Source organism: Ranitomeya variabilis, chromosome 4 (assembly GCF_051348905.1).
Source record: "Ranitomeya variabilis isolate aRanVar5 chromosome 4, aRanVar5.hap1, whole genome shotgun sequence".
NCBI lineage: Eukaryota > Metazoa > Chordata > Amphibia > Anura > Dendrobatidae > Ranitomeya > Ranitomeya variabilis.
In genome coordinates, this window is record NC_135235.1 from 134,489,160 (window position 1) to 134,513,096 (window position 23,937).

Here is a 23,937-nt window from a genome sequence, read left to right on the forward strand (position 1 = left end):
TGCAAGTACAAACAATACCCCTTGGATCACGGTCAAACGCCTCTCACACAGTCAAACCAGATTTCACACTTTGCACTGATGAGGAGCAATACCCTGAAAAACAGTGTCTGCAAATTGAGATTCTGGTTTGGCTTTTATCCTATGTCATGTAACATGGCTCGTTAAGGGGTCATCATTGACTTTTAGGAGTGCTACTTCCTATATGTAGCAACAGAGTTCTAGTCCTCTTCCACTCTGAAGAGATAATTTGCATACACATACAACACACGGATGGTACCCGTGTTGTCATTTTTGTTTTTATCCACCAATGAATAACACTGATGACATGCTGATGGTAAAATCATACACATGGACCAAAGCACTAATGACACTGGTATCATTTTTTCATGCTACAAACAACGATCAAAACACATGGAGAGGAAATTATAGTACTGAAGCTGTGCTGATTAGTGATGAGCGAGTATACTCGTTGCTCGGGTTTTCCCGAGCACATTCGGGTGTCCTCTGAGTATTTTGGCGCGCTCGGAGATTTTGTTTTTGTTGACGCAGCTGCATGATTTGCGGCTGCTAAACAGCTTGAATGCATATGGGGATTCTCTAAAAAACAGGCAATCCCCACATGTATTCAGGCTTTCTAGCAGCTGAAAATCATGCGCTGCATCGACAAAAACTAAATCTCTGAGCACGCCAAAATGCTCGAAGGACGCCCGAGCATGCTTGGGAAAACCCGAGCAATGAGTACACTTGCTCATCACTAATGCTGATATACGAAAGCAAGTGTATTGTAAGATGAAGTAGAAATAAAGAACGTTGCACCACAGGTAGACACACACCTAACATCCAGCCTATATTACTGTAAGGCCGGAGTCACACTACAGCGAGATACGGCCGAGTCTCGCAGGTTAAAACCAAGCTCTGGCACTGGCACTCCGGAGCAGAGCGTGTGGCTCCATGTATTGCTATGGGGCCGCACGCTCCGCTCCGGAGTGCCGGTGCCAGAGCTTGGTTTTAACCTGCGAGACTCGGCCGTATCTCGCTGTGTGTTATCCCGGCCTAAGAGACAATCTCACAAGAGAAAAATCTGGATTAGGATCAGGCTGCAAACTACTAAATATTAACCCCTTAACCCACTGAGCTTTTTTCGTTTTTTCCTTTTCATTTTTCGCTCCCCTACTTTCCAGAGCCATAACTTTTTTATTTTTCCATCAATATGGCCATGTGAGGGCTTGTTTTTTGCGGGAAGAGTTGTACTTTTAAATGACACCATTGGTTTTACCATGTCGTGTACTCGAAAATGGGAAAAATTTCCAAGTGCGGTGAAATTGCAAAAAAAGTGCAATCCCACACTTGTTTTTTGATTGGCATTTTTGCTAGGTTCACTAAATGCTAAAACTCCATTGTGATTCTCCAGGTCATTACGAGTTCATACACACCAAACGTGCCTAGGTTCTCTTTTATCTAAGTGGTGAAAAAAAAATTCCAAAGTTTGCTATAAAAATAAAAAAGTGCAATTTTCCGTTACTCGCAGCGTCTCCATTTTTTGTGATCTCGGGTTCGGTAAGGGCTTATTTTTTGTGCGCCAAGCTGATGTTTTTAATGATACCACATTTGTACAGATACATTCTTTTGATCACCCATTATTGCATCTTAATGCAATGTCGTGGGGACCAAAAAAACGTAATTCTGGCATTTTGATTTTTTTTCTCGCTACGCCGTTTATCGATCAGGTTAATCCTTTTTTGTTGATAGATCGGGCGATTCTGAACGCGGCGATACCAAATATGTGTAGGGTTTTTTTTATTGTTTTATTTTGATTGGGGTGAATGGGGTGATTTGAACTTTTATGTTTTTTTTATTTTTTTATATTTTTAAACACTTTTTTTACTTTTGGCATGCTTCAATAGCCTCCATGGGAGGCTAGAAGCTGCCACAACTTGACCACCTCTGCTACATAGAGGTAATGCACAGATCACCTCTATGTAGCTGAATTACAGCATTGCTATGAGCGCCGACCACAGGGTGGCGTTCATAGCAATCCATCATCAACATCCATAAAGGTCTCCAGGAGACCTGTGGTTGTGATGACAATGCACCGATGACCCCCAATCATGTGACAGGTGTCAGCTGTGCACGTATTTCCGGCCCGGAGGCAGGAAGCGCTTGTTAAGTGCCGCTGTCAGCGTTTGACAGCAGCATTTAACTAGTTAATAGGCGCGAGTGGATCACGAATCCACTGGCGCCTATTGTGGGCACATGTCAGCTGTTGAGATCAGCTGACATGTCGTGGCTTTGAGGTGGGTTCACCACAGGAGACCACCTCAAAGCGGGGGATACTGCCATCTGACGAACTATTCCTTCCGAGGTCAGAAAGGGGTTAAAGGAGTTTGAAAATGAATGAATATTGCAGACTAAAACTTCTTTTAAATGCAGAAAAGTTTACAAAGAACCTGTCTTGCAAAAAAAGGCTATTAACCTGCATATATGAGGTTAATCTGCAGGTTAAGGCCGGGATCACACATGCGAGAAATACGTCTGAGTCTCGCATGGTAATACCCGACATTGCCGCTGTCACTCAAGAGCGGAGCATGCGGCTGCATGTATTTCTATGCGGCTGCACTATCCGCTCCTGAGTGATGGCGGCAGAGCCGGGTATTACCATGCGAGACGGACGTATTTCTCACATGTGTGATCCCGGCCTAATACTACCTTCACTTAGAACCAAAGGTAATTAACTTTATTGCTTCCAGCAGCATTTGGCTTCCAGTCATATGGGTGGCGGCGACGCGGGTTCAGTCACCTTTCGGTGTAAACAGAGCTGTATCCGTGCAGCCGGCACTGACTGTCAGCCGGCCCTAATGATGAGCGAGCTGTCAGTGCCAGGTTGTGGTTACAGCTGCCGTTTTCCATACACAGACTATTACCCGCAGTCAGTCATGCTGGCTACAGTGACGCATCCACTTTTTAGTGGTTTACAACATGTATCTCTAAAATAAATATAGATATATATCAAACCAAATTATTCACGACTTGATTTTCATTACTCTTATATATTGAGTTTAATTTATTAATCCTTGGAAAAAATATTTTCAAAAGTAAAAATCAAAACATTTAACACATATGGCAGCATTTCAAATAAAATAATATAAATTATGGAGCAAAAGAAATAGAATTAAGTCTATTCTATCAATGGAAATTGCAACCAGACCAGAAATCCAAGTTTTATTTGTGAATTTACAGTATTATTTGCATATTGTATTATGTAAATACCTAAGCTTTTACATTTTATTATGTTTAGCTATTAGGAACCATAAAATACTGAGCACCTAAAATGGTTTGTTTATTTTATCACAGCTGAAAGAAAAACTTTAATTAATTTTCGTCTCCAGGATTATAAATCCAGTCCAAATGGTTCTGCTTCATATGTGTGTGTTTGCAAGCTCTTAAAATGGCTCATTTATTTTAGTGTAAGCAAGCCATGGGTTTTAAATGAGCATGAATGGATGTGAAGATTTCTGAAAGCAAACATGTGGCAGACTTTCTAGTGCATTGTTATAGAATCCTGGATAAATATAATAATGCTGAATATAAGCTATAATGTAAATTGTACAATGTGGAAATTAACATGTAATTATTTAAAATCAACAGAAATGGATTATTTAGATGATGGTAACTGCTTGTCCATGGCAGTATAACATACGCTCCAGCTACCGCTTTGCTAACAAGTTTGTCCTAAAAGGGTTCTCTAAGAATGTAATAAATAGCTCCATCACATAATACAAATGCCAACCCACCCTAGCCATGCATCAGGATTGGCTGCTGTCTGAAGAAACACTGCTTTTTGTAAACACACATACATACTTCCATATGCTGAGGAGTGTGCAAATTGTCTCTTCAGAGAGGAAGAGGACTAAAACTCTAGTGCCAATTATAGGAAGTAGCAATCCTAAAAGTCAATATCGACCCTTTAACGAGCCTTGTCACTGGTTTGGCTGGGTGACAGGCCAAACAAGATCTCATACTTTGCGCTGATGAGGGGCAGTAACCCAAAACACAGTGTCTGAAAATTGAGATTCTGGTTTTGGCTTTCATCCTAAGTCATGTGACAAGGCTTGATAAAGTTGTAGATATTGAATTTTAGGATTGCTACTTTGTATAGGTGCCACTAGAGTTCGAGTCCTCTTCCTCTCTGAAGAGACAATTTGCAAATTTCCCAGAGGAGCATTGTGGCTTCAAAGTCTCCTCATCTCAGCATGCTTGACATGTCACTCTCCATAAGGAGAAACGTCACTCCTTGAATCCCGAGGAGAAGTGTGTGACAGAAGAAATTCATCTTTTTGCTAACTGAGGACAAAGGATTATTCTCCTTCAGCCTCAGTCCTTCCTGCTCAGTCAGCCAAGGTGAAGATGTATTTCTTCTCCTGTCATCCACATAATCAGCTCACCGGTATGCATGTGTGAATGTGTGCTTACGATACTGCTCTTCCATCAGATGAGGAGCTGTGTTTCCTCTGATTACAGCCCATCTTGGCACATTGCTTGCTGTTTGAATTATGTGACAGGGGCTATTTTAACCCCTTTAATTTATTTAGGATCCAGCAATTTGTGATACTAAAGACCACACAAAATTTGGTTTCTCTGCTGTCTTATATTCTTTTTGTCTACTTTTATACAATTTTGTTGCAAATCAACAGCTTTATCTTTTTCACTGATTTTTTTTATTGAAGATCTTAATTGTACGATGAATAAGAGATTGCTAACAATTTCGTACACGTGGAAGGTAGATATAAATATATATATAAATATAATCCCTTTTCTTCACTCATTTCAGTTGTCAGCATATTCAGCAAAACGAAACATCTAGCTGTCTCAATATTATATCTAATAAACAGATAATACATGGCAAACATTTAATTAGTACATAGGGTAACATTTTTAAATGGTTTCAAGTTGGTCTAACATAACAAAAATGGAGGGAGAGCATCGTATAGAAGACATGTACAGTGTGACATGAAGGTACAAATTGATGCTGCATTTAATATATCTATTTGTACTGACACGGTGATTGTGATAAATATAACCAAGAAGTTGAAGTCTAATCTATAAAGATTACAAAATAACAGTGCTGACAACATCACATTCTTGCAATATCTAACACATGTCCCATATTTCATGCTATTTCATCCATATAGCATGAGATGATATTTGACAATACTTGTCTTCTGCTCTTTCTGTTCTCCACACTTAGTGTGACACACACACACACACACACACACAATGAAAACATTTAGTCAACTTCTCCCCTTTTTATCTGGTTTGAGGTGTGATTTCATATTGCCCACACCTGTTACTTGCCACAAATGAGTGAATGAACATCAAATGCTTGAAACAAAGATGTCTACAATGTTGTCCGTCCCATTTTGGGGATTTTGCATGAAATTATGCACAATTTACCTTTTTTTCTCGCTATTTTTTTCCAAATACACACAAAAGAAATACACATGTGTATAACAAAAACATGTGTAATTGCAATAATTTTCAGGGAGAAATACTTCATTTTCTGGAGCAATTTCAAAGGTGCCAACACTTTGGGCCATGACTATAGACTATACTGCAATCTTTTATTCTAGAATACAGTGTTAATTCAGATGGAGGTGACTGTGGCCTCTGCATCCTAGCTATTCAGGCATTTTGCTGCAGTCAAACAAAATGTGAAGGAAACACCTGACAGTGTTGTGCCCACGGACTTAAATGGCGGTAAATTGAAAAGATATTATTATTGATTCAAATGGATCTGGATGGTCAAAATTCCATTTGAGGACATGACCAAAAAAAAAAGAAGAAGTGTGCCCCACTCTGCCAACAAGAGATATTGTATATCCAGGATTTTTAAGTTTGTGAAAAACAAAAATATTAGTCCTATATAGCACTTTTCCATGTACAACTTCATCAAAATTGTTCAATTCTTTCTTTGCAAATTAACTTTATTTGCAAAATGGATTGACTTTCTGCTGTTTGCAGTAAACCAAACAACAAGTTAAATGACCCAACAGAACTAAAAAAAACCCCATTTTTTCAAAATTCTACACAAAATGACATTTTTAATGACTATTGCAGTCTCTGAATTATCCAACCTCTCGTAACACGCGATTTTACTACTTGGTTGAGCCCTTTTGGCTGTTATGACCTGCTGAAAACAGACACCAGCTTTCAACAGCATTCCTAAAGAATCTTAACTCATTCCTCATAAGCAATGGCCTCCGGTTCATGAATATTCTTGGATTTATGTGTTGCAAATGCTTTCTTGAAATCCTAGCAAAGATTTTCTGGGGTGTTCAAGTCAGGACACTACAGAATCTTCCAGGACTTCTTTCAGTGGAAGGATCATTGACCTGTTGGTTAAGTATACATCTTGTATTCGGCACACTGAAGCTTTCATGTGCCAGATGAATCAAAGCTGTTTCAGAGCATCACTGAGCTGCCGCCATGCTTTCCTGTAGGCAGGGTGTTCTTTTCAGCATGTGATTAAAAATGCTTATGTGATACTTCTAGGTAAATGGGTTTACCAAACAAGATAATCTCTTCACTATCCTTACCAAGAAGTCAAACATTTTGCCCACCTTTGTGATCACTAGAATTGTCTGTGGGATTTTGATTTGGTATATGAGTACATAACATTCACGTGCCTTAGGATAGTTCTAGTGACAAGAATGTGTTAAAGAAGGATTTATAGTTTATTTTTTTATATATTTTTCAGCTTTTTATTTTTAAACATGCAAGTTCCAAAGAAGAGGTTAACTGCTAGAACTGGAGATTTAAGTAAATGTTTTATAATATCCTGAAAAGTCATGGTTTTCCAATAATTGCTTTCTGGGGCACAAGCTTGAAATTATTATTGGGTACTGGTTGTTGATACACTGATGCTTAACTCCTTTGTATTATATCCCTGTCTCCACATAACATACAGTATTTTCAAACTTTGCAAAATATATTCCTATTGAGTGTTTTTTATTCATCCAAAAAATACAATTACAAAAATTCATAAATGTTATAAATAAAATTTGCAAGAGCTGATAACAGTTGGACACAATAGAAAACAAACAAAAGAAGAATATATTATGATGTGGGTAAAAATATGGAATATGAATGTTGCATGAACAATTGTTTTGAGTTTAGTTATTTAGTCAGAATATATTCTGTCCTGGTGACTGTCAATGGATGTCTCTTGAATCTATTAAATCAGTACGAAACTGTAAAATAAATGTAAGGTATTTAATTGTCCTCTGTTTACAAAAAAAAAAGCATAACTATCCTACAACAGAAATGATAAGAACGCCTCGGAGTTGAGATAGGAGTTTATAATAAGCTGTGCAGAAATCTGAATTATATTATGCCATTGTGCAAATATAATCAGCATAATACTGTAACAAAACACATTGCAAACAATTTCATGTCCTTAAAATAGACAGAATGTAATAAAAAATAGTTTCTTAGTTAATGTTGGTATACAGATGAAAACATAATTAGGAAGAAATTAATGAGGTTTGAGCTGGACAAAAATAAAAATTAATTTAAGGCGTTATTAAACTGCTATTTAGCCTATTTTGTGTACTTTGAAAAAGAGAAGCTTGAAACATAAGCACTCAATCAATGCGATAAATATATTTAAAATGAGACGGGAAAATAAATGAACTTTAGCTTTTCAAAGAAAGCCAGAGGACATTATTTAGGAAACAAAAAATAGAAAATGTATCTTTCTATACTAGAATAATAAAAGATTTAATAATTTATTTTTAAATAAGTGTAAGGGTGGTTTCACATTTGCGTCTCTGTGCACAGTGTATCATCTGCACAGATCTGCATGCGTCATGCGTACCTATCTTTAACATGGCGTACGCAGGGACATGCATTTGCATCAGTTCGCATGCGTCTGTGTACGCATGCATCGTTTCTCGGTGTGCAGCGGGGTCCGGCGAAAACAGCATGTAGCATTTTTGGAAGCATCAATATCCATCAAATATGCACAGGCTTACACATGCAGATGAGTGTGTAAAAAAAAAAGCATTACTGTCTATTGGAACGCATCCGTACGCATGTCCTTGTGCATGTATGCGTTCGATGCGCTTGCGTACTTCGGACTGCGCATGTCCAGGAACTGATTGAGACACGCCCTCCTGGAAATATCGAATGCAAGCGCATAAAAACCCAAATGCAGGCAAAAAACACATACAAACGCATGCACATGCAGCTGTTTTTTGCCGTCATGCGTAAGCTGATGAGGATAAAAAAGCTGCGTTTGCACATGTTTTTGCATGCGTTTGCACATGCAGATAATACGCTGTGCACATATACGCAAATGTGAACTTAGCCTAACTTGTTCACTATGGCAGTAGAAATCCTACTATATGGTGTAATTTACTACCAAGGATGAACATGAGACAAAGTCCTTAGGATATGAAAGGGTCAGGAATTATAGAAAAAATATAAACAGTGAGATTCTTTATTATGGTTACATTTCCTTTTAAATCCCAAACATAAGGTGTCGTGCCATGGCCGAAAGTGTTGGCACCCTTGAAATTGTTCCAGAAAATGAAGTATTTCTTCCAGAAAATTACTGCACTTACACATGTTTTGTTGTACACATGTTTGTTTTCCTTTGTGTGTATTGGAACAACACAAAAACAGAGAATTACATGACCTGATCTCTCATGAAGAGAAATGCAGAATTTGGGATAGTACCTTTACATACAGTATTTGCCAGAGAGCTGAACATGTATTGTTGTAATCATTATTTTACACGGAAAACACATTTTGGGGTATAAAACCATTTCTTCAGCTCCAAATAGACATGCACTCAGACAATCAGATACCCCAGATTTTTACACTCCAATATGTGTATGCATGTCTATATTCCATAATTGCTCACATACGTGATTTTTATTGGGAAAGGTGCAGCATCCTGGGAATTTTTCAATGGTAATTATGTACTTTTCTGCATTTCTCCTCATGCAATCCGGAGTATTCAGTAAAGGCCATCACTTTTCACATACAGTCATGTCCAAAAGTGTTGGCAACCTTGAACTCAGAAAATGAAGTATTTCTCCCAGAAAATTATTGCAATTGCACATATTTTGTTATACACATGTTTCTTTCCTTTGTGTGTATAGGGACAACACACAAAAAAGAGAAAAAAACAAATTCAACCTAATTTCAAACAAGTCCCCAAAAATAGGCCACATAAAATTGTTGGCACCTCTCCAAATTGTGGGTAAACAACTCTGTTTCAAGCACTTGATGCTTGTTCAAACTCAACTGTGTCAAGTAACAGGTGTGGGCAAGATGAAAATGTAATGCTCGCACCGAGACTGGTTGGCGCGGGGTCTAGCGGTGTGGCCCCACTGGACCACAGACCAAACTTCCCTGGAAGGGGGGTAACTAAGTAGCTTCCTAGGTGTTCGTTGGAGCCTCTGACGGTGAGGTCAGACTTGTGCAATAGGAAGCTACCAGGTACCACTCCAGGGTGGAGTCGGACTGTGGATGCTGATTCCACTGGGGACAAGACACAGGTAGGCGGGCACGGCTGGCACTGACAGACAGGTGGACAGGGCTGATACTCTGGTAGGAACAGGTATACAGGCGGGAGTATGGAAACAGGTAAGAACCTGTTCAGACTGGTTAATATAAACAAACAGGTAGAGACCTGTATGGCAAGTTGCTGAACAGAGGTAGAGCAAGAGCAGATGCAAAGCAGAACCACAGGAGGTGGCGCAAGAGCAGAGAAGGAGAAGGCGGAGCTAAGAGCAGAGAAGGAGAAGTCGGAGCTAAGAGGAGAGAAGGAGAAGGCGGAGCTAAAAGCAGAGAAGAAGAAAGTGGAGCTAAGAGCAGAGAAGGCGGAGCTAAGAGCAGAGAAGGAGAAGGCGGAGCCAAGAGCACGCAGACTCTAGATCTTCTAAGGTTATCTGCCGGATTCGGCTACACTCCTGAGACACGGACTGCGTCCACCTTCTGCTACGACTTTACTGAGAACCCACAATCCTGTGGGTCCATCTGTTTTTATTTACAACTTACCGCTGTGACTGATGAAGGTCCGGCTAATAGGACCGAAACGTTTTTTTGCTACTAAGCATGGATACAATTAAACCACTTATAAAGCTAAGTTTGAGTGCTGAGTTTTTTGCTACACTTCATGGTATTGGAACCTACTCTGGCACCTTATATACGGCTGTGCACATGCTTATCTTTCTAATTAGATCTCACAGCATGGCACAGGATGAGTGAGTTGATGTAACAGGCAGGTGGGGAATGGAAGGCTATGCAGTGATGCCGGCAGGGTTTTTACAGAAAATCACATCTCAAACCAGATAAAATGGGGAGAAGTTGACTCAAGCTCTGCATTGTGTGTCTGTGGACACACTAAGCATGGAGAACAGAAAGAAGAGAAGGTAAAAATATCGACAATCTCAAGGTTACAATTAAAAGTCCATCTCCAAAGATCTTAGTTGTTCCTTTGTCCACGGTGAACAACTCCAAAGTTTACAACCCATGGCACTGTAACTAATCTCCCTGAATGTGGACAGCAGAGAAAAATTGCTGAAAAATTGAAACGCAGGTTAGTCCGGAGGGTTGATAAGCAGCCCAATTAAGTTCCAAAGAAATGCAAGCTATCCTGCAGGTTCATGGTGCATCAGTGTCAGCGTGAACTATCCATTGACATTTGAATTAAACGCTGTAGCAGGATACCCGGGAGGACCAACCTGCTCACATAGGAACATAAAAAAGCTAGACTGCAGTTTGTCAAAATGTATGTGAGTAAACCAAAATCCTTCTTGGAAAGCGTCTTGTGGACAGATGAGACCAAAATAGAGCTTTTTGGTAAAGCACATCATTCTACTGTTTAGCGAAAATGGAATGAGGCGTACAAGGAAAAGAACCCAGTACCTACAGTCATATATGCACATAACCGTGGCACTGCCATGGGCGCGGCGTGTGCGCCCTCGTACGCTAACCTCTTTCTCGGACATTGGGAGAGGGAGGTTTTTGGGGAGGGCGCATGCGCCGCCTCCCATGTGCAGTGCTGGTACCGTTATATTGATGATGTGTTGTTGATTTGGCAGGGTCCCGAGCTGGCTCTCCTTGATTTCATCCGTGAGCTGAATCAAAATAGCCGTAACATCCGGCTCACCCATCGAATAGCTACCAATGAGATAGATTTTTTGGACATCAAAATAATGAGGTGTGAGGATGGGATTATACAGACGGATGTATTCCGTAAGGAAACATCGGTTAATGCTCTTCTCCATTCTAGCTCAGCTCACACCAGGTCGACTATACGAGCTATACCAGTAGGCCAGTTCCTTAGAATGAAGAGAGTCTGCTCTGCGGATGGGATCTTTGAGCGCCAGGCTCGGGACCTTGCTGATCGGTTCCGGGACCGGGGCTACAGCAGGAGGGTCATCAAAAAAGGTTATTTACGTGCTAGGAGCTCCCCCAGAGAACAGTTGCTCTGCAGACCTCCCAGACCCACTCCCGTTGTGAGAGATCAGCCGATAAGGTTTATCTCTACATTTAACAACAGGTGGGATGACATCCGGGAGGTTCTGCAGAGACACTGGTCTGTACTGAAAACTGAGCCCACCCTTAATACCATCTTGCCGGACCGCCCCCTTCTTACAGCGAGAAGGGGGAAGAGTCTTAAAGATCAGCTGGTGAGGAGTCACTACGTCTCTGCACCCCCAAGAATTTTTGGTTCAGGACCACAACGGTGGGGTTGTTTTCCCTGCGGCTCCTGTAAGGCATGCAAGAACATAATTAGAACCACTTCCTTTTCTGCGGCTGGGGGGGGTAGGGACTTCCGGATCACAAGTTATATATCGTGTAGCACCACTTATGTGGTGTACTACGCTACTTGTGCATGCAATTTAATCTATGTAGGCCTCACATCTCGTGAACTTCGTGTCAGGGTCCGAGAACATGTCAGGGATATTGAGGCAGCTAGGGACATTGATAACATCTTGGAACTTAAAACGATCCCAAGACACTTCAAGACACATCACAATTGTAACCCTGATACATTTAAGGTACGGGGTATCGATCGGGTCCATCTGGGCAATAGGGGTGGCGACCTCAAACGTACGTTAGCACAGGTTGAGTGCCGCTGGATTGTGCTCCTGGGGACTATGGCCCCGAATGGCCTTAATGAAAAATTATCGTTTGTCCCTTTTCTATAGGCGCGTCTTGTATCAAAATATTGCTTCCCTGTTTCTTTTGTTTTTAATTTTGGTTTTTAATCATTGTCTTTTTCCTTTTCCTTTTGTTTTCATATTTTAGTTACAGCTGTATTGCACCTTTTACATCGTTCACCGGTGATGCCATCTCTAAGTGTGCCCATTTGGAAGAGGCTGTGTACCTGCTGGGATAACCTTCTCTTATTATAGATCAGAGGGGGAGTGGCAATGTTTGCCGCTTTCTTAGCACTTTTAGAGCATTATGTATTTATTGATGTTATTTCCATCTTTTTTATGTCCAGCATCAGTCTTATGTTAATTATTCATGATTCATTGTGTTCTAACGGTAGCGTGGGTTCTTTAGGTCCAATTTATATACATTTCATGTCTTTTTACAAATGTGCAGCTATACTTTACCTTATTTTTGACTTGCCAGCATTCATTCCCTTTTCCAAAATGGCCGCGGGTGGTGCGCATGCGCAGTGGACTCTTGGATAGGCCGCGCCTCCTAAACGGCATCCTTTAACAGTGACGCACAGATCTGATGACGTCACGGGGACATTTCCCTTCTCTGTGCACCGCTGGGATGGCCGGAAGTAGCGCGGCGCGTCTGAGTGTGTCCACCCGCATGCGCCGCTTATCACCAACGCTAATTAGCAGCAGCTGCTACAATGATACAAAACACTCCTCAGTTTGCCACACACACACTGCCTCCCGAAGAAGCGACAATCGCGAAACGTGCGTCGGGGCACTTTTCTTTGGACACCATATACAGGACATTGCATACATGGGTAAGCTCAGCCGGTAGTTCATGGTTTAGTTACTTTATATTTATTCTCGGGCAGTTGCAATAGGGGTGGGCGTCAGGCATGGTGGGATTTTCCTGCATCAAGTTATTGGTCAATTGACATAATTAGTGCCCACGCTCCCTATTTCCATATGGTGCATTACACTGCTAGCGTTATTTGTACTACCATGCCATAGGGCTTCACAACTACCCTTGTGACTTTTGCACTTATGCGTGTTCCTGATGGTGTTCACAGTTGTCATACACCATACCCTCATATATCTGTGTTGTTTTTAGCATTTTGTATTTATTAATAAAATTTCTAGTTTGCACAATAGTTGTCATGTTGTGCTGTTGTTATTGGTTCGTTTGGGGCATCATGCTCTGCTCAGTTTATTAAACAGTCATATATGGTAGATGTTTAGGGAAGGTTTGGGGTTGTTTTGCTGCCTCTGGCACTGGGTTCCTTGACTGTGTGCAAGACATCATGAAATCTGAACATTGCCAAAGGATTTTGGGTCACAATGTAGTGCCCAGTGTATGAAAGCTAGGTTCGTGACCTAGGTGATGGATCTTCCAGCAAGGCAATGACCCCAAACCTACTTCAAGAAACACCCATAAATGAATGGACACAAAGTGCTGGAGAGTTCTGAAGTGGACAGCAGTGAGTCTGGATCTATATCCCATTGAACACCTGTGGAGAAATCTCAAATTGCTGTTAGGAGAAGACACTCTTCAAATATGAGAGATCTGGAGCTGTTTGCAAAAGAAGAGTGGTCTCAAATTTCAGTTGAGAAGTGTAAGAAGCTTGTTGATGGTTATAGGAAGAAATTGCTTGCAGCTATTTATTCCAAAGGATGTGCAATCAAATATTAATTTGAGGGTCCAAACAATTTTGTTCAGTCCCTTTTTAGAGTTTTGTGTGAAATTATGTCCAATTTGCATTTTCCTGCATGCATGTTCCTTAGGTCTTTTTCGACTAATGCCCTTAAATGGTCAGAGTATACTATGTTACACAGAACACGTTTTTGTGTGTTTAGCAGATATATACTTGGATAAGGCCTCTATAATGCAATCTTGAACAGGTTGACTGGTGTCCAAGTCCTTTGACCATTTAGAGGATGCTGATTTTAGATAGGGATTGTGATAGAACATTTTATCACATCACTGTTTTGGAGCACAATTTTATTATTCAAACTAGTGGAATACCGTTAGTCATTATTGCTTCCAACACATTTGTCGACTCATGACAGCCCTACTAACACATATTATCTCAATTCACAATTAATTCATCAGGGTAGGGTACTTGTTCATACACATTACTATGATAAATGTTGTTTAAAAAGCAATTAACCCAAATTATTGTTTAATACATGTCAGTCATGTTACACACAATTCATTAAAACTGCATCGTTAAAAAAAAGAAAATTAATAAATCCAATCTTTACCCATATCATTGGAAGTGAAAAGCAGAAGAAAAATAATTTGTTATTTACAGAAAATGACAATTGAGAACCTTACACTGGATTTTGTAATTTGAGAACCTCTTCCAATTCATGTTGTTCCACTGATTCTGGAACAGTTTTTCTTTTGTGCCACTCTCTTCCAAAATTTTGCAGTAGGAAAATAAAGATCCAAATTTCCCTCCAATTGTACGCATGCTACAAATATCTCTGTGGTTGGTTGCTTTTCCTCCTCTGACTCTGGCCATCAAGACCCTGACATACCCACAGAAAAATTATGTCGAGTTGGTTAAAGCACCGCTACAGCATTTTTTTATTTGCAGCACTTGAGTGATGTTACATTAAAACTAGAAATGCAAAGAAAGACTGTAAGTGATCACACTCATTGTCTTACATGTCACTCGCCTTTTTTTCCTCAAAATAAGCTGATTTATTTATTTATCTGACCATTGACTCTTATTTTCCAATATTCTGTCAAAGGTGGTAAAGCAATACTTTTGAAGATAACGTCTTGAGAAACATTACTTACAGTAAAAGTGAAAATTTTATGAATTATACAGTCATGGCCAAAAGTTTGGAGACTGACAAAAATGTTGGTGATCATTGTGATCAGATATATTGCAAAAATGTACATTTAATTACATGAAAATTAACTTAATCACAAAACTCCATGTCCACAGAATTTCAACCCCGCTACAATATGACCTGCTACATAATTTCATTGATTTTCTCCTTAGCCCAGGAACAAAATCTGTCATACCAATAGAATTAGAAAAGCAGATTGGTTGTTTAAATGTGGGTTGGGGCATGAAATCATAGCTTTCTTTTGTCAACCATTTATCGCCAGGAAAATATGTGCATTCATCGTTGTTTTGCATCAAAATGATCTTACAAGCAAGATACTTAGAAGATTGCCCCTAGATCAACTATTTATAGGACCATTAAGGATTTCAAAGAGAGAGATTCAATTGCCGTGAAGAAGGCTTCAGAGCATCACATAAAGTACACTAAGCATCAGGTCTCCTAAAAAAGATTAAGCTATGGGATCAGTTCAACAGAGTGCAGAGCTTGCTCAGAAATAGCAGCGGGCAGGTGTAAGTGAATCTGTATGCACAGTGAGGCAAAGGCTTTGGAGGCTGGTCTGCTGTCAAGAATGGCAGAAAAGACTTTACTTCTTTCCAAGAAAAACATCCATGACAGGATGATATTCTTCAGGTAGTATGGGGTTTGGACTCTAGAGGACTCAATCAGACTGAAACCTCCTTCAAAATGATTGAGACATTTGGAAAAAAGATTGTAAAAGAAAAGTTGAGCACCTCCATAATTCCTGCATCATGCCAACAATAAAGCATAATGAGGCCATTCATGTGTGGGGTTCCTTTTTATCCAAGGGAGTGGTCTCACTCATAATTTTGCCTAAGAACACTGCCAAGAATAAAGAATAGTATCTACAAACTTTAATAAGAACAACTTCTTCAATTACCTAGGAACAAATAAACTAACAATAAAACAATAATGAGGTAAGGAATATAACCAAGGTCTGGTTCCCCCAATAAAAGATAACCTTTATATAATCCAGGAGCAATTTGAAGCAACATGTCACAAGGTAAAAGTAATAGCTAAGTGGCTTGCCTATGAAAACATCAAAAATTTGGGTCCATGTCAGGAAAATCCCTAGACCTCAATCTCAGTAAGAATCAATTGTCAATCCTCAAAATACGGGTGGACAAAATACATTTTGATAACCTCCAAGCACTGATAATAGAATAATGGGTTGTCAGCAGTCAGGATTTGGCCTAGAAGCTGATTTCCAGCTGTAATGGCGAAGTGTAGAAGTTTTGAAAAATAAAGGGCAACACTGTTAATATTGAGAGTTTGCATAAACCTGATGATTTGTCAATGATCTTTAAAAGTCTATAAAATGCTTATAATTACTTCAGTAAACATAAAAACACGTGAATAAAATTTCTGACATCACTGAAACAGCAAACTTTGTGAAAACCAGAATTTGTGTCAGTCTCAACATTTTTGACCATGACTATACTGTTTTGCTTCTTGAAGTGTAAGTCCAGATGTTAGATTTTGCTTAGAATGTGCTCTAAGTTAATTGGTTAATTGAAAACAAGATAATATTTGGAATTATTACACAATAATGTAATTTTGATTGTTTTATAACACTCACAAAAAAACAAAAAGCAAGGTAAGGCAAGCCAAATGAATGTATCCTACTGGAAATGCAGCAATACTAAAATGATTGATTCAGTGAGTCACAAATATTTGTTTGATGTGCTGATCATGCACATGCAATCTGTGCAACACAGCTTCTCCTATTCAAAGAAAATTAGTGACCGCTCTATACAAATTGTGTGGGCACATTATGGCATAGCATGCCACACAAGTCAAGCTGAGGATTGCAACATCTTTACACTGCAATGTCTAGAGAAAAATAGCGTCCCAAGCAAATTAAAATTCAGCACTCCAAAACTTTATGCATAGCCTCAAGTCATTAGAGGTTTTCTCATCTACTTATTTCAAGACTGTTCATGATTGACTGATTGACAATTGACAATTCGTCTTCAAACTGAATGGATGCCAAACACCCTAAATTTGGCTTTAAATAGACACAATAGAGAGATGAACTTTTGGTCTAGGATAAATGAAAACAAATTAATAAATTACAATAAAAATACAATCTTACAATGTAAAAAAGGAAACAAGCAATGGAATTTATGTTTTAATGGGAAAAATCTAGAAAGTATGTATTTCAAATAGTGAAAATTAAAATTAAAACCTACCGTAGTAACATCTGAATCCGGTGGTGTCATTTCTACCAGATTTATAAGGTAAGGTTCATCTTTCCATTGAGGAGAATTGTCATTTATGTCCAACAAAGTGATATTTACCTACAATATATGATTACAAAAGCATAAGATATATAGTGCATTATATAACAAATTGATAAATAGAAAACAGTTGTAAATAAATGCAAATTAATCCCTTAACGGCCATAGGGATCTTTGTTTTTGCATTTTTGCTTTTTGTTCCCCTTCTTCCCAAAGCCATAACTTTTTTATTTTTTGGTCAAAATGGCCATGTGAGGGATTGCTTTTGTGAGACGGGTTGTACTTTTGAATGACTCCATTGGCTTTACCATATCGTTGCTAGGACTGGTGGAACGCGCCAAATATATATATGTTATTAAAGGTGCGTTCGTAGCCCGGGGTCCACCGTGCAGGAGAGGAACCTGCTGCTAGCAATTGGCGGCACTATATGTCGGTATAAGCGAACTCTGTTACTTCACAGAGTCACCTAGATAGGAAAACGCTGTGCCCTGTTAACCTCACAGAGGATCACAGCTACCAAACAGAGCAGAAAGCAATTAGTGGTCATGCAGTCAGCTTACCACACAAACAACTCTCCGGTGGAGCCGGAATTCTAGTGGCTATACGACTGCCCTGAATTCAAACACACATAACTCCTCAACCTGACCACAAGCAGACATGACCACCAAATAGCAAAGCTCATAACATAAGCTAATACTAGCACATGGCCGCGCGGCCATGGGAACCTTTTATAGCTGCAGCAAACTAGGATCTTCCTAGAGGACCAATGGGAGTTGCTACAGGACCTGAGCGTGTGACCCCCGGCTTCCAATGAGAAGTCTTCCTTTGGGCATGCTCAGAAGGGGAAAAGCAAGACTTAGTCCCAGAGGCATCTGCTCGCCGCTGACCAGTACTGGCTACAATAGCTGAGCCTGGAAGAGCAGCAGCAACCAAGCACAGAGTATCTGCCTGAGCCAGACGCTCGGACCGACGTCTCCGCTGAGCAGACTCCACTGCGGCTGGAGAAGAATGGGAGACCGCAGCGGAGGTGGTTCGAGATTCCCCCTGTGCAGTGGCAGGAACTCGACACCTAACAATCGTATACTGGAAAACGGGAAAAAAAGTTCCAAGTGCGGTGAAATTGCAAAAAAGTGCAATTCCAAAGTTGCTTTTTTTTTTACCATGTTCAATAAATGCTTAAACTGATCTGCCATTATGATTGTCCAGGTCATTACAAGTTCATAAATATCAAACATGTCTTGTTTTGTTTTTATTTAAGTGGTGAAAAAAATCCAAACTTTGGTAAAAAAAAAATGGCTCCATATTCCAAGACCTGTAGTGTTTCCATTCTTTGTGATCTTGGGCTGGGTGAGGGCTTATTTTTTGCGCGCCAAGCTTACATTTTTATTGATACTAATTTGGTGTAGATATGATCTTTTCATCCTCCGTTATTACAATTTCTGGCATGCTTCCGGAATGTACGAGTTAAATGCCGTTGTCAGGGATTGACAGCGGCATGTAACTAGTTAACAGTCGCAGGTGGATCGCGATTCCCCCTGCGGCTGTTAGAGGCACATGTCAGCTGTTCAAAACAGCTGACATGTGTCAGGAAAGATGTGGGCTTAGTACTAGAGCCCACATCAAAGGGAAGGACTCAGATGTGGCAGTACTATTACACCCAACGTTTGAAAGGGGTTAGCAATAAAAACAATGTTGCATAGTACCAACCTTTACATGTGTACAGTGATATAAAAAAGTCAAGCTTTTTCATATTATTGTATAAAAATAAATTGGGAAACTGGTCAAACACACAACACAGTTTTGTCACCACTGACATTCTACAACAGCATTTTGCTTTGATTAATGGAAACAAAAAAAATCTTGAAGATGAATAGCCCTATAACACAAAATGTTCTACAGCTGCCTGTAACTCATTTGTAAGACATACATGGGGCTATTATAAACAAGAGAATGTTAATATTATATGCACTGTACCAATCCTTATTCTGTACTAATGTATACATTCAAATTTTATAAAGCTTTCAAAAGTTGGAAATTGCCATTAACATTATATGCAGGACCAAGTTTAGCCTCAATATTGGACCTTGAATTCTGCGTTGTTCCATAAACTTGGTCATGTGTCTGTACCATTGCATGTCTAAAGGTGCATTCAAATAAGAGAAAACTTAGTCCAACCAATGAAAGTTGGTGGAACCAGATGACAATCTTACATGTTTGTGGACATCCTGACTTACATCCAACATCATCTGAATTTCAACACATCCTATCTTTTCTTCTCAAGGGAGACAAGCAGTTGCTCTCTCCTCATTCAGAAGTGACATGTTTGGCTGAACCGATTGTGTATGCATGGGGGAATGGATCTACAATTGCTGGCTCAATTTCAACTGACAGATAGTAAAGGTACTTTTGAATGTAGAAAAATAATGATCCGATACTCAGGAGCCAATGTGCTAATACTTCAGAAGAATCAAAAAGAAAGCATTGGATAGACCTAGTTTTTAACTGGCTATACAGATTTGATGGCTATCGGTTTTAGCTGATCGTTTGGCCAACAGCAATCTAGCCAACTCTCCCATACATAGAATCACTCATTTGGCTCAGCACTTCTGTTTTCTCCATGAGAAAGCTGCTGGCTGATATAACTGTGAGGACAGTGAAATTTGCAGTCTAAAATTGGATATGCCTAATTGATATCTCGATCCAAAAAAAGGTTGCATTCTATTGTGCTAAAGCATGGTAATGTGAAATATATGAAATATGAATAGCAATATGGCTTTTGAATATTAGGAAAAAATGAATGACGCGTTGCACAAAATTTGGCCAAATAATTTCTGTCCATCAACCAACATCAAGGTGGTCCCATAAGTCTGATCCAATGTGAACACCTCTCTAAAGCTTTTTTTAGTTGTTGTAATTGATATCTCTCTCATCAGTCAGCCAATGCGCCTATACACATTGGACTGTCGGTTAAGCTCATTGATTTTGGCGGGTTTAGCCGACATTAGTCTTTTATGTATGTGAGGTCTTTACTTGTGACTTGAACCCAAAAGCAATGCTAATCATACATAAAAAGCCTACCACTATGTTTGAATTAAAATTTCAATCTAATTGGAATAATCTTAACATGAAAGCCATTTAAGGCTTGATCATCGGGTGTAATAACTAAAACACAACTGTGTAAAATGGTTACATTTGCAGTAGTTTTTATTAACATTCTAAATCTCCTTCTGTCAAATATTTCTTCATCATATTCATTTTCCATTTCTAGGTTAACTTATCACCAATGTTTAAGTAAGGTAATATAATAAAATGCGATGTGTAAGTGCAGTCATTCCTTGCACAAATTAATTACACGTGGTAATTAAAATGTCTTTACACTTCCCGCTAGAAAGCTGTTAATTGAATACCAGACTGATGTGCCCTGTACCGTGCTCCTGTTATTCACATGAGCATGTTTGTGTTAACACAGCTCTATTAATATTTATTACTCAGTATTAAAGCAGAAATCAATCCATTCACACATAATATATTTACATTTGAGCTGCAATGACAGCATAGTATCGATACAACAAGATCAGTGCTTTATGCCGTGGTTAATAGCGTGGCACTAAATGTAGAAACCTGCCTTACAGGAGATTCTCTTTTGCTGTAATAATGTCCGAGCTTGAGAGCAGAGGCCAGCGGCTGTGCAGTGGATAACACAGGGGTAGGACTGTGCAGAGAAAAGTGGCCTAAATACTATGCAAACTATAATAAAAACAAATATGGAGGAATTTATCTAACAAATTGTAGCACATTATATATTAGCAGAAATTAACTGAGAGGAGAAAGAAAACTTTACATTTCTCTGTGCATAGGGCAGACACATTTACTGATGAGAAGAATCAAATATTGAACTCTTAAGATGCTAATAGGCACCACAGAGTGGAAATCAAGATGCCGAGTAGCAGATGTTTCCAACCCAATTGACATTTGTTGATTTTATGTTTTAGCAAGAAGAGGTTTGATAGAGTTGAAAGAAATCATGTGAATTTTCTTGGCAATTTTCTTGTGTATGAGGCATCATATTGATAGGTGGAGCAAATATGCAGCATGTTAATTCTTATTTTAGCATGGCAAATTAGTGAGAGTGGTTTCCATAAAGACTCTCTGTTGTCATAAACATAATAAAGAGAACCTCCCACCAGGTTTTTTTTTTTCTACGCTATCTGAGATCAGCATGATGTAGGAGCAGTGATCATGATTCCAGCTATCAAAAAGTAAAAAGAACAGCGCTCCAACCGGGTGTTATTATCCAAGTACAAGAATCTTTATTCCAGCCATGATAATATAGCGACGTTTCGGCCGAACATCCGGCCTTTTTCAAGCATGATATTCGGCCGAAACGTCGCTATTTTATCATGGCTGGAATAAAGATTCTTGTACTTGGATAATAACACCCGGTTGGAGCGCTGTTCTTTTTACTTTTTGATATACGTCTTTCCAGGAGGGTTCCTTGGATCTGGAACGAGCGCCCCCCAAAAACAGTGAGTGCTGTCGGCCAACCTGTATACTATACATGATTCCAGCTATGTGTCACTTACTGGGCTGCTTGTTGTATTTTCAATAAAATCAGTGTTTTATCTCCTGTAGATTTAGCAGTTCTCTGAATACTGAGCTCTGTCAACCCCGCCCATGCCACTGATTTGTAGGGTTTTGTATACACTATGCATAGGCAGAAAGACATGAATATGAAGGCTACATGGCAGCAGGTTTACTAGTCCCTAGTTTAGTACATCTGATCAAGATAGATTCAAGTTAATGAAAGGATATTTAACCCAGAGAAAACCATCTCAAATATACATGCCTGAAAGTTCTGCATAAAACTATGGATAAAGATACCAATAGATAAACCAAACATCCAAATGCTATTGAAACGCAACAGGCTCAAGACACTAAATGGACAAGAAAGCACTTAGGAGAAAATGTTAGGCATAAAAGGAAAGTAAGTGTGGAGTGCCCCCTGACGCAGGGCCACGGGGTACTCGGTACCGGGCCTCTCTGTCTCAGTTCTGGGGTTGTCACGGTGGCTAGACTTGGTCCGTTACCCTGCTAAGGGGCGTCCAATGAAGGGTGTAGGTGGTGGTGCGTGGTGCAGATCGCAGTGAATAACGAGGACACAGGGTTGCAGTCTCTTTACCTCTTTACTAAAGGCTTCAGGGTCCGCAATCCGGAGTACTGCTAACAGGGCTGGCTGAGACCGGCCGGTCCGAAGGCACATCCAGAGTTCCCTTTGCAGGTGGAAATCAGTGTCTACCTTCTAGCGCCTGTTGTTGTGAATTTGGATTCTGGGCTCCCCCGGTGGCCGCTTGTGGAATTGGACTTGTCATCCTCTTTCCTGTTTCACCTGTTTCCATCAGTAGTGGGTGTCGCTATTTAAGCTCATTTCTCTGGTGGTTTCTTGCCGGTCAACAATGTTATCTGATGCCTCTCAGTGCTTGTTCCTGCTTCTGACAACTACTAGATAAGTTGGACTTTTGTCCATGTTTCGTTTTGCCTATTTGTTCCAGTTCACAGCTGAAGTTTTGTTACTGTGTCTGGAAAGCTCTCGTTGATCAGGGATTGCTACTCTGGTGTTATGAGTTAATGCCAGAGTTTAAGGTAATCTCTGGATGGTGTTTTGTTAGTGTTTTTCTGCTGACCATGAAAGTATACTATCTGTCTTCTGCTATCTAGTAAGCGGACCTCAAATTTGCTAAGACTATTTTCCTGCTGCGTTTGTTGTTTCATCTGAACTCACCGTCATTATATGTGGGGGGCAACTGTCTTCTTTGGAATATTTCTCTAGAGGTGAGCCAGGTCTTATATTTCCCTCTGCTAGCTATTTAGGTCTTAGGCCAGAGCTGGGCATCTAGCAATAAATAGGAAATGCTACCTGGCTATTTCTAGTTGCGCGGCAGGCTTAGTTCATGGTCAGTATAGTTCCATCTTCCGAGAGCTTGTCCCTCTATAGGCTTGCTATGATCTCTGCCTGCAGAGATCATGACAGTTTGACCGGCCAATAAAGTGTTAAAGACCCAGGTTGAGAAAGGAGAGTTATAAGAAGTCTGCTGGAATTTTTTTTTTTTTTTTTTCCTCCAGTTTGCCTTGCTGCAGTCTTTTTTCTCTCTCTCCTCCTAATCTCTGTATGGCTCTGTGTGCACCTGACAATAATGGATCTTCAGAGTGTAACTGCGGGTTTGAATAATCTCATCACGAAAGTACAAAATTTACAAGATTTTGTGGTACATGCTCCAGTATCTGAGCCGAGAATTCCTTTGCCGGAGTTCTTCACAGGGAATAGAGCTAGCTTCCAGAATTTCCGAAATAATTGTAAGCTTTATTTGTCCCTGAAGTCTCGTTCAGCTGGAGACCCTGCTCAGCAGGTTAGGATTGTGATTTCCTTGCTCAGGGGTGACCCTCAAGATTGGGCCTTCTCATTGCCAGCAGGGGATCCTGCGTTGCGCGATGTGGATGCGTTTTTTCTGGCCTTGGGCTTGCTTTATGAGGAACCTCATTTGGAACTTCAGGCAGAAAAAACTTTGATGGCACTATCTCAGGGGCAAGACGAAGCTGAGGTTTACTGCCAAAAATTCCGTAAATGG

General features: G+C 39.9%; 1 protein-coding gene across 2 annotated transcripts in view; it reads right to left on the reverse strand.

The window, feature by feature from the left end:
- CDH23 (cadherin related 23) overlaps positions 1–23,937 on the reverse strand; it is a 1,745,895-nt gene that overhangs the window by 555,774 nt on the left and 1,166,184 nt on the right. For both annotated transcript variants that reach the window (XR_013214534.1, XM_077259280.1), the window contains exon 21: positions 17,267–17,374. Coding sequence is in view for 1 of the 2 variants with exons in the window: in XM_077259280.1 (XP_077115395.1) it covers positions 17,267–17,374 (108 nt within the window). In the remaining variant the exon portion in view is untranslated. The remainder of the gene's footprint in view (positions 1–17,266; positions 17,375–23,937) is intronic.